Below are 12542 nucleotides of genomic sequence, written 5' to 3'. Positions count from 1 at the left end.
TTTTCACATCAGCTCAAGCAGATCATGATCATTGTTCAGTATCAAACAGTCCGCCCAATAACTGGAGTCAAGTATCCTGAGCGCATTTACGGGACGGGCGGATGAGACCGCTTTACTCAACAACTGGGCAGTTTCTGTAGGTCGATTTAAGAGCTCTCAAAGGTTTACTTTAATATATATTTCCCAGCAATCTCTTCCTGACAGTAAAGCGCGTTTAGACTCGGTGTAAACTGAAATGCGTGGTCGAGCTGTTTCGACGCTTGTGTTGGTGTTGCTCTGGTGCTGCGGGAGCGCGCCGGGTGAACGGGGACTGAAGGTGTCCAGGAGAGCACCGAGGACTCGCTCATGTCTGGACTTACCAGAGGAGATTTTGGAGCAGATGTTTGGGAGACTGTCGGTTGGGGTGCTCAGCGCGTTTCATCACACCCTGCAGCTCGCCCCTCCAGAGCGCCAGAATCTGACCTGTCAATCAGCGTCTCGCCTGGCGCGCGGCAGACCACGAACCCCAGTCAACTTCCTCAGCCTCTCGCCGTGGGCGTACAGGTAGGACCCCAAAACCCTGAAGACTAGGATGGGAATACAAAGGAGTTTAGCGGTTTTAGTGTTTATGTGGAAGAAATATTTAGAAGTGGGTTTTTTTTTCGGACTTAGTGGCGGCATAAATGCAAAAATACAAACAAAAATGTTAACAGTTCATTCGTTAATTCGTTTTTATAAACTCAGTTTGTATCCTTTATTCGTTAAAAAATAAAAATAAGTAAATAAAAAAACACTACAAAATAGGCTACTCATATCAATAACGTCATGAAAAAAATAGACAAAAATATAAGATACCACAATTTTTGGATTATTTCGAGATGGCGAAAGTAATAACATGCGATTTAGCAAATCAGATTGATTCAACAACCGTAGCGTCTGATTCACACGTATTTTGACGCAACTGACTCAAAAGAATCATTCAATCGGGAATCGATTTTGTTTCGGTCATAAAAATGATTCAGTTCTGAAGAACCGGTTCGATTATGTGTTCATATAAGATTTGATGTCTTGTAAGATGTCTCGCCTTTTTGTCTGCAATAAAATATTTATTTTTTCATTGTTATTGATCCAAGAATCTCTCATGATCCAGCGAGGTACCCGCGATATCTCCCTGAGGCGTACTGTTTGTGTAAAGGATGCCTGACCGAACCGAACGGGGAGGAAAGTGACCGCTTCCGCAGCACTCCAGTGTACATGCCGACCGTCATACTGCGCCGGACCGGCTCGTGTGTCGGGGGCCGTCATTCCTACACAGAGAGCTACGTGTCCATCGCCGTGGGTTGTACTTGTGTGCCATTGTTGGAAAGAGACAGAAAAACACAGAAGAGCAAGCCAAGTGTGAAAAGAGTCTCATCTAAAAATTCCAGCACCTTTAGAAATAATTGATCTGGTTCATTTTTAGACTTTTTTCTTCTTTCACTTCATTTTTGGTGAGCAAAAAACTTGAGACAGAACTTGCTCTCACATCTGCAGATTCTAGTCTGCAGTGCCAAGCAAAAGGAAAACTTACTGTGCCAAAATACAAACATTTTCTAATCCAAAGTACTTGGGAAAAGCCAGTCAGCATCATGGTTTTAAATAACTTAATATAGTTAAACTGTTTTCAAGTATACAGGAGATCACTAGAAATGCTTCTGTTAAAGGCAAGCATGCATGGATATCATTTACAAGAGGACATATTATTTAGCTTAACTTTGTCAATTCTCCTATGATTACTTTATTCAAACCACCAACAACACCACTGATAATGCAAAAGTCTTGTGTATTGTATATTATATATAAACGCATTTCAAACATTCACTTCTAGCCCATTTTATGCATTGAAACAAAGTTAAGCTGTCTGAAATTGTTTGCTTCAATTTTATGCCTGAAAGCTGGGTGTGCAATTGACAATGCAAGTCAGCCAAAGCATCATCAAAGACTGATCACAGATCTCTGATGAAGGGCCAAATCCTCCGCTCTAATATCTGGATCTTGCTATGAACCATTTGGAGTTAGAGTATTTATTGTTCCACATGATCATCTGATGTTTCATGGGAAAAAAACAATGCTCAAATGTTGGCAGATTGGAAGCTTTTTTCATGAGAGAAGGCTTGATTCATAGTTAACATAGCAGCGGAACTCATTGGCCAGATTGTGATTGTGTTTTGGTAAAAAACTGCATATCTTCAGATCTATAAGTTTCCCAGCAGGCTCCTCCATAATAGCTCCTATAAGAATAAGGCAAAGGTGAACATGAACAAGACATAAAAAAAACTTTTTAAGAATCTGCAACATTATATATGTATATATTATATATATTCATTTCCACTTGCCTGTGCAGAGCAGGATTTTTCCCTTAGTGAGGTATTTAATGGTGAGCGCCACCTTGCCGAGACACTCTTCAGACAGGTATGGAGGATCTGCGATGACGATGTCAAAGCTCTGAGGAAGCAGACCCTCAGGCAGGCACAGAGGGTTGTTGTAATCATAAAACACAAACTCATCTCCATATGCTGCGAAACGTCGGTCAAACTCCAGCAAAACAGCAGACACACTGTCCGACCTCGTGGATTCCAACTGTTTCAGCTTCTGATACACACTTGGTGCACTTATACAAGCTATCCTACAAGCCAGGAAAAAAAATACATTTGGGTGAGAGGGGACACATAATGGAGCAGTAATATACAGTAGTCAACATCTGAAGTGGATCAAAAAAAAGTTAATCAAAGTTGTCCTAAGACAAGAACGGGTATTGTTTTGGTTTTAGGACAACTTTTATGAACTTTTTTTTGATCCACTTCAAATGTTGACTACTGTATATTGGGGTCAGTAAGATTTTATTTTATTTTTTTCAAAAAGAGTGAAAACCTATTTAGCAAGATCACAAGTGAGATAAATCTTTTGTAACACTGTAAAAGTCTTTACTATTTCAAATAAATACTGTTCTTTTGAATTTTATGTTCATTAAAGAATGTATCACAGTTTGCACAAAAATATTAAGCAGCACAACTGTTTTCAACATTGATAAGAAGAAATGTTTATTGAGCACCAAATCAGTATTTTATAATGATTTCTGAAGGATCATGTGACACTAAAGACTGGAGTAATGATGCTGATATTCAGCTTTGTCATCACAGAAATAAATTACATTCTAAAATATATTCAAATAGAAAACATCTATTTTAAATTGTAAAAAAAATCACAATTACGTAAGGGGTCATGAACTGAGAAATCAAATTTCCCTTGATCTTTTGACATATAACAGGTCATTGTACTATAAAAACATCCTGCAAGTTTCAGAACTCAAACTTCCTCTTTAGTCTAAAAATAGCTTATATTGAAGCCAATCTGATAAAAAAAAAACTACAGGTTGTTTTGAATCTAAAATAAAACACTTGTGACTGGTGTAGATTAATAGGGGGAAGTCAACCTGTCAAATACCAAGAGTATTTTCCCACTTAATGAGACATAAGAACAATTACACGTAAATGTTAATCTTTTGAGTTTTTCAATGACTATGATAAACCATGTTTTTAATGAATTGGTTGAGTGAATGTTTTCACTCACCGCACAATTAAAAAACCACTCAGTTGTCGCCTCCTACTGGTGTATTGAGGTAACCTCCGGTAAGGGCCATCCCAAAGCTCGTGGCCAGTGGTGTTCGGACTGGAGTTTGAACATCTGCTTCATGATATAAACGGGAATCACCCACGAGCTCTCCCGAGCCGTCCCAGCGCAGCGCAAAGATTTTACTCTATCGCTTTGTTCTAAGCAAAAGGGGCGTCCTTCAATGAGAGGAAGCCACGCCCTATTTTGGAGCTCCCACCCCGTTTGGGAGTTCCCGCCCCCATTTGGAGATCTCCAGGCTGCAGTTATACACTTCTCATCAAATGAACGCCCATCACTACTGAGCTTCTGTTCTACACATGCCGAAACGATTGCACGCATGTAAAATCTGACCAAATGCGCTTGAGACCAACCTGCCATGTTCTCCAGCCTGCTGCATGACTTCCTCTGCTAACCGTGTGGCCGTGTCTTCACTGTACCAGAACTGACTCATGCGCTGTTTACAGAAACACGAGCTGGTTAGGTACGCACTTGATATATACGTGTGTTTAACAAATATATACAAGATCATGTATAACAATTAACAGATCATCACTCAAGGCACTTCTAGTACATTGACTGTACCCAGTCTTCCTCTACAGCACCAACACAGAACTTGTCGGTCTTGGTGGAGTTTTGTTCCAGTTCCGTCCTTCCACTCTCGGCATAAAAGTCTTGCAGCGCTGCGAGGGTCGCCGCGGAGAGCTGAGGCACATCATCGTCACTGTCGCTCATGATAACTGACCCTTCATCACTAAATGACACGGGAACACGTCAACTACGGGAGGCATGCTGAAAAAAACAGCATAACGCTCATTCAGTAATGATGCTAACAGTCGCAAATATATATATATATATTACCTAATTTAGGGTTAATCCAGTCTTTACACTTACCAACGTACGACGCCGTTACAGTGTGTATTTAAGCAGTATTATACAAGCTTACAACAGAGGAACAGAACATAGCAAACAGCTTCACACGTGTTTGCACTACGGTGGCCGAGGGAGTACAATCACACTAAAGCCCAACAGCAATTGAAACGCGAAAAATATTCAAGCGAGCATATTTCCAGACCAGACATTTCATTCAGACAGATAACATATTGAAAATGTAGACCAAGAAAGACGACTCACTTTTTATAGCAAGTTTATATACACTTTACAGATCATTTCAGGCATTCCAAAATAACAATTAGTGCTTTGAACAATGGAAATAAAGACCATTAAATGCCCTGAATAAAACAACTGACATCCCTCGATCGTCATTTTTGGTATTTTATTGCTACAGCAACTTTGACTCTGAGTGTGCATGTGCTAGTCTAAGTGGAACCTTGTTGAAGTTATTTTTGAAAAACAAAACCTTGTTGGGAACATCATGCGATCATCTGAAAAATGTCCATCATAATTTGTTAGACATGAATTTTTGTTGAGAACGTTTTCAGTGATACTGCTGCGATCGGGGCGAAATGATCAACGGCTAAGAGTAAAACTACAATCAATCAAATAAATCAGAAAGAAATTCAAACAAGCCCCCCTTGTTCTTCAGGGGGTTACAATAAAAAAAATTCAAAGTTCTGTCAACTATAATCTTATAAAAACCTTCCAGTCCTTTTAAACACTTCCATTTTTTGTCTTTTTTTGAAAATATATATACACCCTTAAACACAAAAGTGATTTGGTTTTCCAAAAGGGCCTTCCTGCAATTAAAGTTTCATTGTGAAAGGCTTTTTCGTTATCATGGCAACCACAGCTCACAATCCTAGTTACCGTGATAGCAGTATGACAAGGTTCTATTCGCCACTGTAGACACAGCTGGATCCGAGCTGTGAGAAACCAAAGGCACTCGAGGAGAAGCGTCTGCAAAAGACTGTGTGTTTGTTTGTGTAAAAGGGGAAGGTCAGTTTTATGAAAGATTACCCCTCTGCATTTCATAAATGTTCATCTGAGGAGCTCTCAGTGGTAAAGTAAACAATGGTCAGATCAGACTGAGATGATCACGGCCGGCCGTCCCCTCTCCTCTCGGCCTTTGCCAGCCTCTCTCTCCTCTCTGTGTGTCAGAAGGCCCAGAGGCGTCTCAGCCTGTGCGGCGGGAGCTGAGCATCTCCATGGTTTGGCATGGTGAAAGGCTTTTCTGAGTGGTAGAGGGGGTGGAGAGGGGAAGCTGTTGTGGACAGCTGCTGGAGGAAGTGGCTTATTTGACACACAGAAGCCCCCCCACATTGGCAACAAACTCCTCCAGGCTCTTCAGAAAGGCCACCTTCTGTTTGCGGTCCATGGTTGGAGGCGTGCTGCTGGCAGTGAGGCTGTTGAACGCGTCTGCCAGCCGCTGGTAGATCACGGCGTCCCTCTGATTGGAGAGCAGCGTCTCCACCAGCTCTGAATACTCCGCCTAAGACAAACACCATCACCTATTAAACGTTCATCAACTGCTAATACATCACAAGATCATCCATTTCTTTCAGGTAAACTTCATACTGTAAGCATAAAACGTACCTGGTGAAGGCACACTAGCGTATAGAGCGCTTCTCCAGCTGCTACGGTCATCTCAGTGTTGTGCTTCTGGAGCACCAGCATGTCAAACACCAGCTGTGGAGGAAGAAAGAGTGACAGAGAAATGTACATTATTAATCAACATTTTATACATGTATATTAATCACAGACTATGACATTACAATGAAGGTTAGTGACATTAGCGCAAGTTTGACCATTTTGAGATAATTGACATCAGCCAATAACTCTGTTAATACTGACAGGAAATAATACTGACATATTTTTCATCCCTTTTATGTCAGTCCATATCTACTGACAGCCTTGTCAATAGAAAAACTTATTTTTTTTGTGAATTTTGAGAAAATATGGTATAAAATGTGTTTACTTGTTTTGTGCTGAGATGTTCTCCTTCGTTGTTGTATTATGTACTCTACTGTTCAAAAGTTTGGGGTCAGTAAAACTTTTGTTTTTGAAAGAAATTATTACTTTTATTACTTTAATGAATGGCAACACACATCGCCTGTTACAAACCCACAACAGTTGACCACTGGTTTAGACATCATGTGACTCACTTTAAGGAAATGTTGTGTGGCAATAAATAGGGGTGTGTCCTTTTCCTGTGTCTTGGCGCACTGCTCAGCCAATGGGGATAAAGCCTCAAGACACAGCTGACTGATCTCTGAGCTCATTCTGCAGTGTGTGTTAAGGAAAAACCACCATAATTCAACAACAAAAACTCTCAACAATGAAAATCCAACACAATGTGCTTAGCAAGCACAGACTCTCTTCTTTATACACAAAAACAGCAAGGATACGAGGTCATGCCCAGCTCCAGGGAGCACATGAGACTTTTGAAGAGCTCCTCAGGCAGCTGAGGGATCTTCTCTGGGAAAATCTCACAGATGAAGGTGATGAGCTTATAATACTGGTTACACAGAGAAGGGAACTGGGTAGAAGAAAAAGAAAGACGGAGTACTTCAGAACAGTAGCACACCTTTTACTTCAAGTTTCTGAGTTTGCTATGAAATGATGTAGGAACATCTGAGTTGATTACTGAGTTGAACTTTCAAAATGCATCTCAAAAGTCAAATTTTACCTTAAGCAAGTCCTGAGACATGAGGGGCAGCACAATATTCACCCCATACAGCACAACATCAGCAGCTGATACGGCCCGTCCAGCACCAGAGCTCTGCTCCTGCCCACGAAACACCTCATCTGCACACAAAACACGCGTATTCTTCATCTCAGCTCACAAGCTATGATGCAAATGACATGAATCATGAATGAACACTCATACCAGTGTCACTAAAGTCAATGAACTCTTTGGAGAGCAGGTTGGTGAGGAGCTCCATGATTAGCAGAAGGTCCTGGTACTGGTCCTCCTCTGCGGCTACATCTAGTCTCTTGCGACCCAGATTGTTCTTGGAGTAAACCTGCAGCAGCGTCAAGCACACCTCATACAGTTTCATAGACTTAGTCTGCGGAGACAGAGAGGTGGTGCGTAGAAAAACATATTTAGGATGCAGTACGAATGCGGTCTTCTCTACAAATACCATGCATGAAAGGCTACATCTAAAATGTGTGATCACATCAGAATCAATGCAAGCACTTATGTCTCACCTCGCCCAAGTAGCAGATCTGTTTGTGGGCCACTTCCACAAAAACCTCAATGATGAGGTTGACCGTTTCTGGTGAGTTTCTGTAGACCTCCATGAGGCCAATACAGCTGGACAGGAAGTCCATGAGGAAGCTGAAGAGAGATGCCACATTGTCGATCTGCGTCGCTTCAGCGATGCCGCACAGAGCTTCCAGAGTGGCAATGATCTCCTGCTTCACGGCTTCCTCTTGACAGATCTGAGCAAAGTTCTCCTGGTTAACGAGGTTGAGGAAGCGCTGCTGGAGTGGATGCAGTACCTGCAGCGCAGAGACAGAAAGAAAGAGACGAAGAGTAATGAGGCCATGCTTCATAAACTCATTTTTTCCCTGCTTTGTGTTCTCTTCAGCATAATGCTTGACCTTCCAGATATTTCTCAATAATCCTTTTGTTTCTCACCTCGGCCCAGTATTGCTGTTTGGTATCAGAATCCATGTGAGCAAAGCCGCCCAGGACAAGGGCCTTCATCAGGGTCCGCTGGACAGTGCTGGACAGCATATGCAAAGGAGGGCTGCGACTGGCAAACTGCTTGGCCAAGTTCCACCAGTTCTCACACTGCACCACGATGTTTGCCCTGAACCGTGAGAGAGGAACGAGTTGAGATAAACACAGATGAATAAGCCTCATATCAAGGAAGTACATTTTGCAGAAGAGTTAATGGAATAGTTCTCCCAAGAAATCATCTTTCCATCACTCATATGAAATTTCAGACCTGTATGACATTCAAATGTGTTGCATCACTTATTTATAAAACCTGCAAGAGTTTGAATTTGCCAAGTTTGAACATGCACATAAACTACCATCAAAAAGTTTGGGATCAGTAAGTTTTTTTTTTTTTTTAAACTTACTTTTATTCAGTATGCATTAAATTGATCAAATATGACAGTAAAGAAAATTATAACCTTACAAAGGATTTATATTTTTCAAATAAATGCTATTATTTTGAACTGTTGAAGTAATCTTCAAAATGTCAAATTTTTTCACAAAAAAATATTAAGAGGGACAACTGTTTTCAACACTAATAAAAGTTTCTTGAGCAGCAAATCAGCATATTAGAATGATTTCTGAAGGATCATGTGACACTGAAGACTGGAGTAATGATGCTGAAAATTCAGTTTTGCCTCAGGAATAAATTACATTTTAAAATATATTAAAATAAAAACAAACATAGTAATCATTTTAAATTGTAATAATATTTAACAACATGACTATTTTTACTGTATTTTGCTGTTTTTACTTTTTTTTTAATATATATTTACTGAGCTTTTTCAAAAACATTAAAAAAATCCTACTGCCTCAAACTTTTGATTGGTAGTGTACATGAACAAGATTTAAAAGTTACAGTGGAAAAAATGATTTCTTTTCAGTAAGTGACTTTAAGGGATAGTTCCACCAAAAAAAATAAATTGTCATCATTTGTTCCAAACCTGTATGAATCAGCTGAACACAAAGTAAGATATTTTGAATGTGTGTAACTGAAGAATGAAGAATGTGTGTAACTAAATAGTTTCTGGTTCCCCACTGACTTCCATAGCATTTTTTCCATACTATGGAAGTCAGTGGGGACCATCAACTGTTGCATTACCTATACACCTCAAAATATCTTTTGTTCAACTGAAGAAAAAAACTATCCCTTTAAGCATCAGTCTATTCCTAACACAAAGCTATCACATGACTTCAGAAGAATCTGAATATAGTAGTTGAGTCATATGTATCACTTTCATGGTGCTTTTTGTGCTTGACAATGCCTAATCACTATGCTTTCATTTGATGTAAAAAGCAGCATTCTTTACAAAAAAAAAAACCTTTATGAATGGACTTAAGTGTTAGCAAATGCCAGAAACTACTGCTTAATGCAATATTTCTTTCTAAAAAGATCAGCATTGATATACAGTGCCATGTAGCATTATGCAATGGTAAAGTTAAAGGGCTCTCTCGCTCGCGCACACACACACACACACACCTCTCTCTCTCTCGCGCACGCACACACACACACACACACTGCTCTCTCTCTCGCGCACACGCGCACACACACAGCTTGTAACACTCCAAAGAGAAAGGAAAACTTGAAATCGCATCATATGACCCCTTTAAGAAATCACTTTGCAATGCAATAGCACAATTCCACCAGCAGGTGGGGCACATTAAAAACATTTGGTCTTGTATCACCTGACAGTATATGAAGACATGTGCACACATCACTGGCTCCCTTATGCCTGTCAGTGAGCAGCTGTCCTGCAGGGCATTAGGCTAAATAGACACATATTTAGCCCTCATTGATGCCCACATACACATTACTCCAGCACGCAGACACAAACCTCTCTCTCTTCTCCACCAGAGTCACCAGCAGCTCCACAGTGTCATTAGCCAGCTCTGGCTCAGAGCTCCACACCGACAGATTATTGATCACTTTCTCCAAAAGATATCCCACAATCCACTGCGCTCCCTCCGTGTCCGCTCCAAATGCTGTGCTGAGAGGCATACTGATCTGAGGGAGAGAAGTAAAAGACAAAAGACAAACGCTCAGAGGAAGAGTCAGAAGTAATAAGAAGTCACATAAAAATGTCTAGGTTTGGTTCCAGGAATTTGTGTGATTTTTGAACAAAGCCAAAACAGAAACAGTTTCTTTTAGACGTCATGCCAGCTGTTTCCACACACTGATTGACCTAATTTTGGTAACTCACTTGGCCGTAGAGTTTCTCGTCCACCAACAGGTATGTCTTGGCCCAGCGCCGAAGAAACCAGACAATGTCTTTGCCCATCTGAGGACTCAGGAGCTCAGTCAGACTCGCTCGTGTAGCCCGAGATTCCACCTCTGAGGTTCTTAGCACCGCCGATAACAACCTGTGACAGAGAAATGGAAGTGCAAATCTAGCTGAATATATGAGGCAATTTCCTGCCAGCAGAACAATCTAAAATAGAATTTGACAGTCTGTTGTTTAAAGGAAAAAGAAGAGCGAAGAAAAACAAGGGTGAGAAGTGGCAGAAGGGATGGAAGAGAGTTCATGGCGGTTCTGTCTAGATGCTCCGAGACTCAACAAAAGCCCACAATAACAAATGCTATCATTCCTTCACACCTCCACTGGTAAAGAAAGAGGACACAAAAAAGGGATTACAGCAGCTTACTATCCTGGAAGACCGATATCCCACGCGCCCCGCGGAGTGCAGCAGCATTAAATGTTTCACATTGTTTGTAAAGATAAAACCACACTGACATTTCGGAGCTGCGGGGTCGGTGCCTGTTATTGGGAAACACAATCCCTTGGCCCACTGTCTTTCCAAATCTTCTACAGTTTGCCCGCTTTCCCCCACCCATCACCAGCCTACCGTCTCTCCAAATCCTGTGACCTCCACATCACCCCCATTCAAATTCTCCATCCCTCCCCTACCCATCAACTCAGAGTCCTTCCAATCTTTCAATCCTCACCTCTATCCCATTCCAGAGTTTTGGAATAACTCCATCCATTAAGCCCAAATCAGATTACAGGCAGATTTTTGCAGACAATACCACTAGGTCTCTATGAGACCCAACAAGTAACCGCATAAACAGCTTCTACATCATTAAAATTACACTATTCATTAAATTCTCAGTCTGTATCCCATTCCAATCAGATTAGAATCAGATCAAATATCTGCTTGGAAATGCCAAGCGAAAAAAAAAACCTGTGTGTGTTTAAGTATAACATCTGCAGACTGCAGCCCACCTCCTGCTCATTCCCCCTTCACTTAAAATAATAATAACAATAATAATAATTATGTGTATTTATATATTTATTATTAATAATATGTATTATACTGTAATACTACTTCTTCTACTACTAATAATAATAACAACACATACTTTAAAAATTAAAATCAATATATATTATATTTTTTTTTATTTGCTATATATACAATTTTATAAAATGTTTTAAACATTTTATTGTTTAATTTTTATTTATATTTCCTATTACTGTTGAAATTATAAAATAAATATTTGTATTATAATTTCTATTTATGATTCATATTTATACAACAACAACAATAATAATAAACAATTTTACATCAAACCAGCCATACAACAATGGTGCATGCAGACCTTAAAAAAATAAAATAAAATGAACAGCTGAAAACAGAAACCTAAAATCAATCAAAAATCAACTTGGAAATAGGTTCTGAACACACGCATGACTCCGGGCCCCTAGTGCTCCCCTCTGACCATGGGCTCTGAGCGGCACCTGGCCTGGCTCTAATTGAATAATGTGTGGGGAGTGGTGCTGCAGCATTGGCTGGCGCCGAGGCTGGGGCCACTTGAGGGCTGCTGTTCGCGTGGCAGGCCTAGCTGGGCGCGTGCCAGGGCATTCCCCACTGGGCAAACGAACTGCAGATCACACGGCCTGTGCTACACCACGCCTGCTCTCTCCAGCAGCAATTCTGAGTGATACATTTTAAACAAGTCATTGTTTCTGTAGGCAGCATGATCAGCAAACAGCTAGCTGGTTAATCTGCTCACAAGCTGATTACTACCACTATGTCTGGAAAAAGGCATTTATCAGACAACCAGATGTTAAAGAGATACACTACCGATCAAATTCTTATGATTGGCAGGATTTAAAAAAAATGTTTTTGAAAGAAGTCTCTTTTGCTCATTAACCCTTAAAAGCATGAATGTTTCGCCAATCATTATTACATATTATGGTCTTTAGCGACCCGGACCTATATATACAGCACGGATGATGGATCTCTAACTACTGTAATAGCAAAAAACTCTCTTGATATTTTAAGAACAATT

At 40.5% G+C, this 12542-nt stretch overlaps 3 protein-coding genes across 5 annotated transcripts in view; 1 reads left to right on the top strand and 2 right to left on the bottom strand.

The window, feature by feature from the left end:
• Window positions 1-56: 56 nt before the first annotated feature.
• LOC107712276 (interleukin-17D-like) lies at window positions 57-1441 on the top strand. Of its 2 annotated transcripts, none has more exons than XM_016517478.1 (2): window positions 57-543; window positions 1113-1441. In XM_016517478.1, the coding sequence occupies exons 1-2, from the start codon at window positions 236-238 to the stop codon at window positions 1423-1425; spliced, it is 621 nt and encodes a 206-aa protein (XP_016372964.1). In that variant the 5' UTR covers window positions 57-235; the 3' UTR covers window positions 1426-1441. The 2 variants fall into 2 exon arrangements, with proteins under 2 accessions (XP_016372964.1, XP_016372965.1); XM_016517479.1 differs by having other exon boundaries at window positions 1130-1227.
• Window positions 1442-1550: 109 nt separating this feature from the next.
• On the bottom strand, window positions 1551-4676 carry LOC107712275 (protein-lysine N-methyltransferase n6amt2-like). Of its 2 annotated transcripts, none has more exons than XM_016517476.1 (5): window positions 4522-4676; window positions 4213-4381; window positions 4002-4084; window positions 2355-2644; window positions 1551-2249 (listed from the first exon to the last, which is right to left on the bottom strand). In XM_016517476.1, exons 2-5 carry the CDS (start codon window positions 4360-4362, stop codon window positions 2119-2121), a joined length of 654 nt encoding a protein of 217 aa, XP_016372962.1. In that variant the 5' UTR covers window positions 4363-4381; window positions 4522-4676; the 3' UTR covers window positions 1551-2118. The 2 variants fall into 2 exon arrangements, with proteins under 2 accessions (XP_016372962.1, XP_016372961.1); XM_016517475.1 differs by having other exon boundaries at window positions 1554-2249; window positions 4213-4419; window positions 4522-4675.
• An 81-nt stretch (window positions 4677-4757) lies between these two features.
• LOC107712270 (exportin-4-like) overlaps window positions 4758-12542 on the bottom strand; it is a 40342-nt gene continuing 32557 nt past the window's right edge. Inside the window, exons 14-23 of the mRNA XM_016517456.1 lie at window positions 10456-10615; window positions 10090-10259; window positions 8171-8345; window positions 7738-8031; window positions 7415-7595; window positions 7214-7332; window positions 6933-7063; window positions 6690-6807; window positions 6121-6213; window positions 4758-6016 (exon numbers count right to left, since the gene is read on the bottom strand). Of these exons, the coding sequence (XP_016372942.1) occupies window positions 5819-6016; window positions 6121-6213; window positions 6690-6807; window positions 6933-7063; window positions 7214-7332; window positions 7415-7595; window positions 7738-8031; window positions 8171-8345; window positions 10090-10259; window positions 10456-10615 (1639 nt within the window). The 3' untranslated portion in view covers window positions 4758-5818. The remainder of the gene's footprint in view (window positions 6017-6120; window positions 6214-6689; window positions 6808-6932; window positions 7064-7213; window positions 7333-7414; window positions 7596-7737; window positions 8032-8170; window positions 8346-10089; window positions 10260-10455; window positions 10616-12542) is intronic.

This window comes from Sinocyclocheilus rhinocerous, unplaced genomic scaffold (genome assembly GCF_001515625.1).
Source record: "Sinocyclocheilus rhinocerous isolate Xijiao unplaced genomic scaffold, SAMN03320098_v1.1 scaffold2583, whole genome shotgun sequence".
Classification (NCBI taxonomy): Eukaryota; Metazoa; Chordata; class Actinopteri; order Cypriniformes; family Cyprinidae; genus Sinocyclocheilus; species Sinocyclocheilus rhinocerous.
Note: the sequence above shows the minus strand (reverse complement) of the source record. Positions and strands in the feature narration are given on the sequence as shown.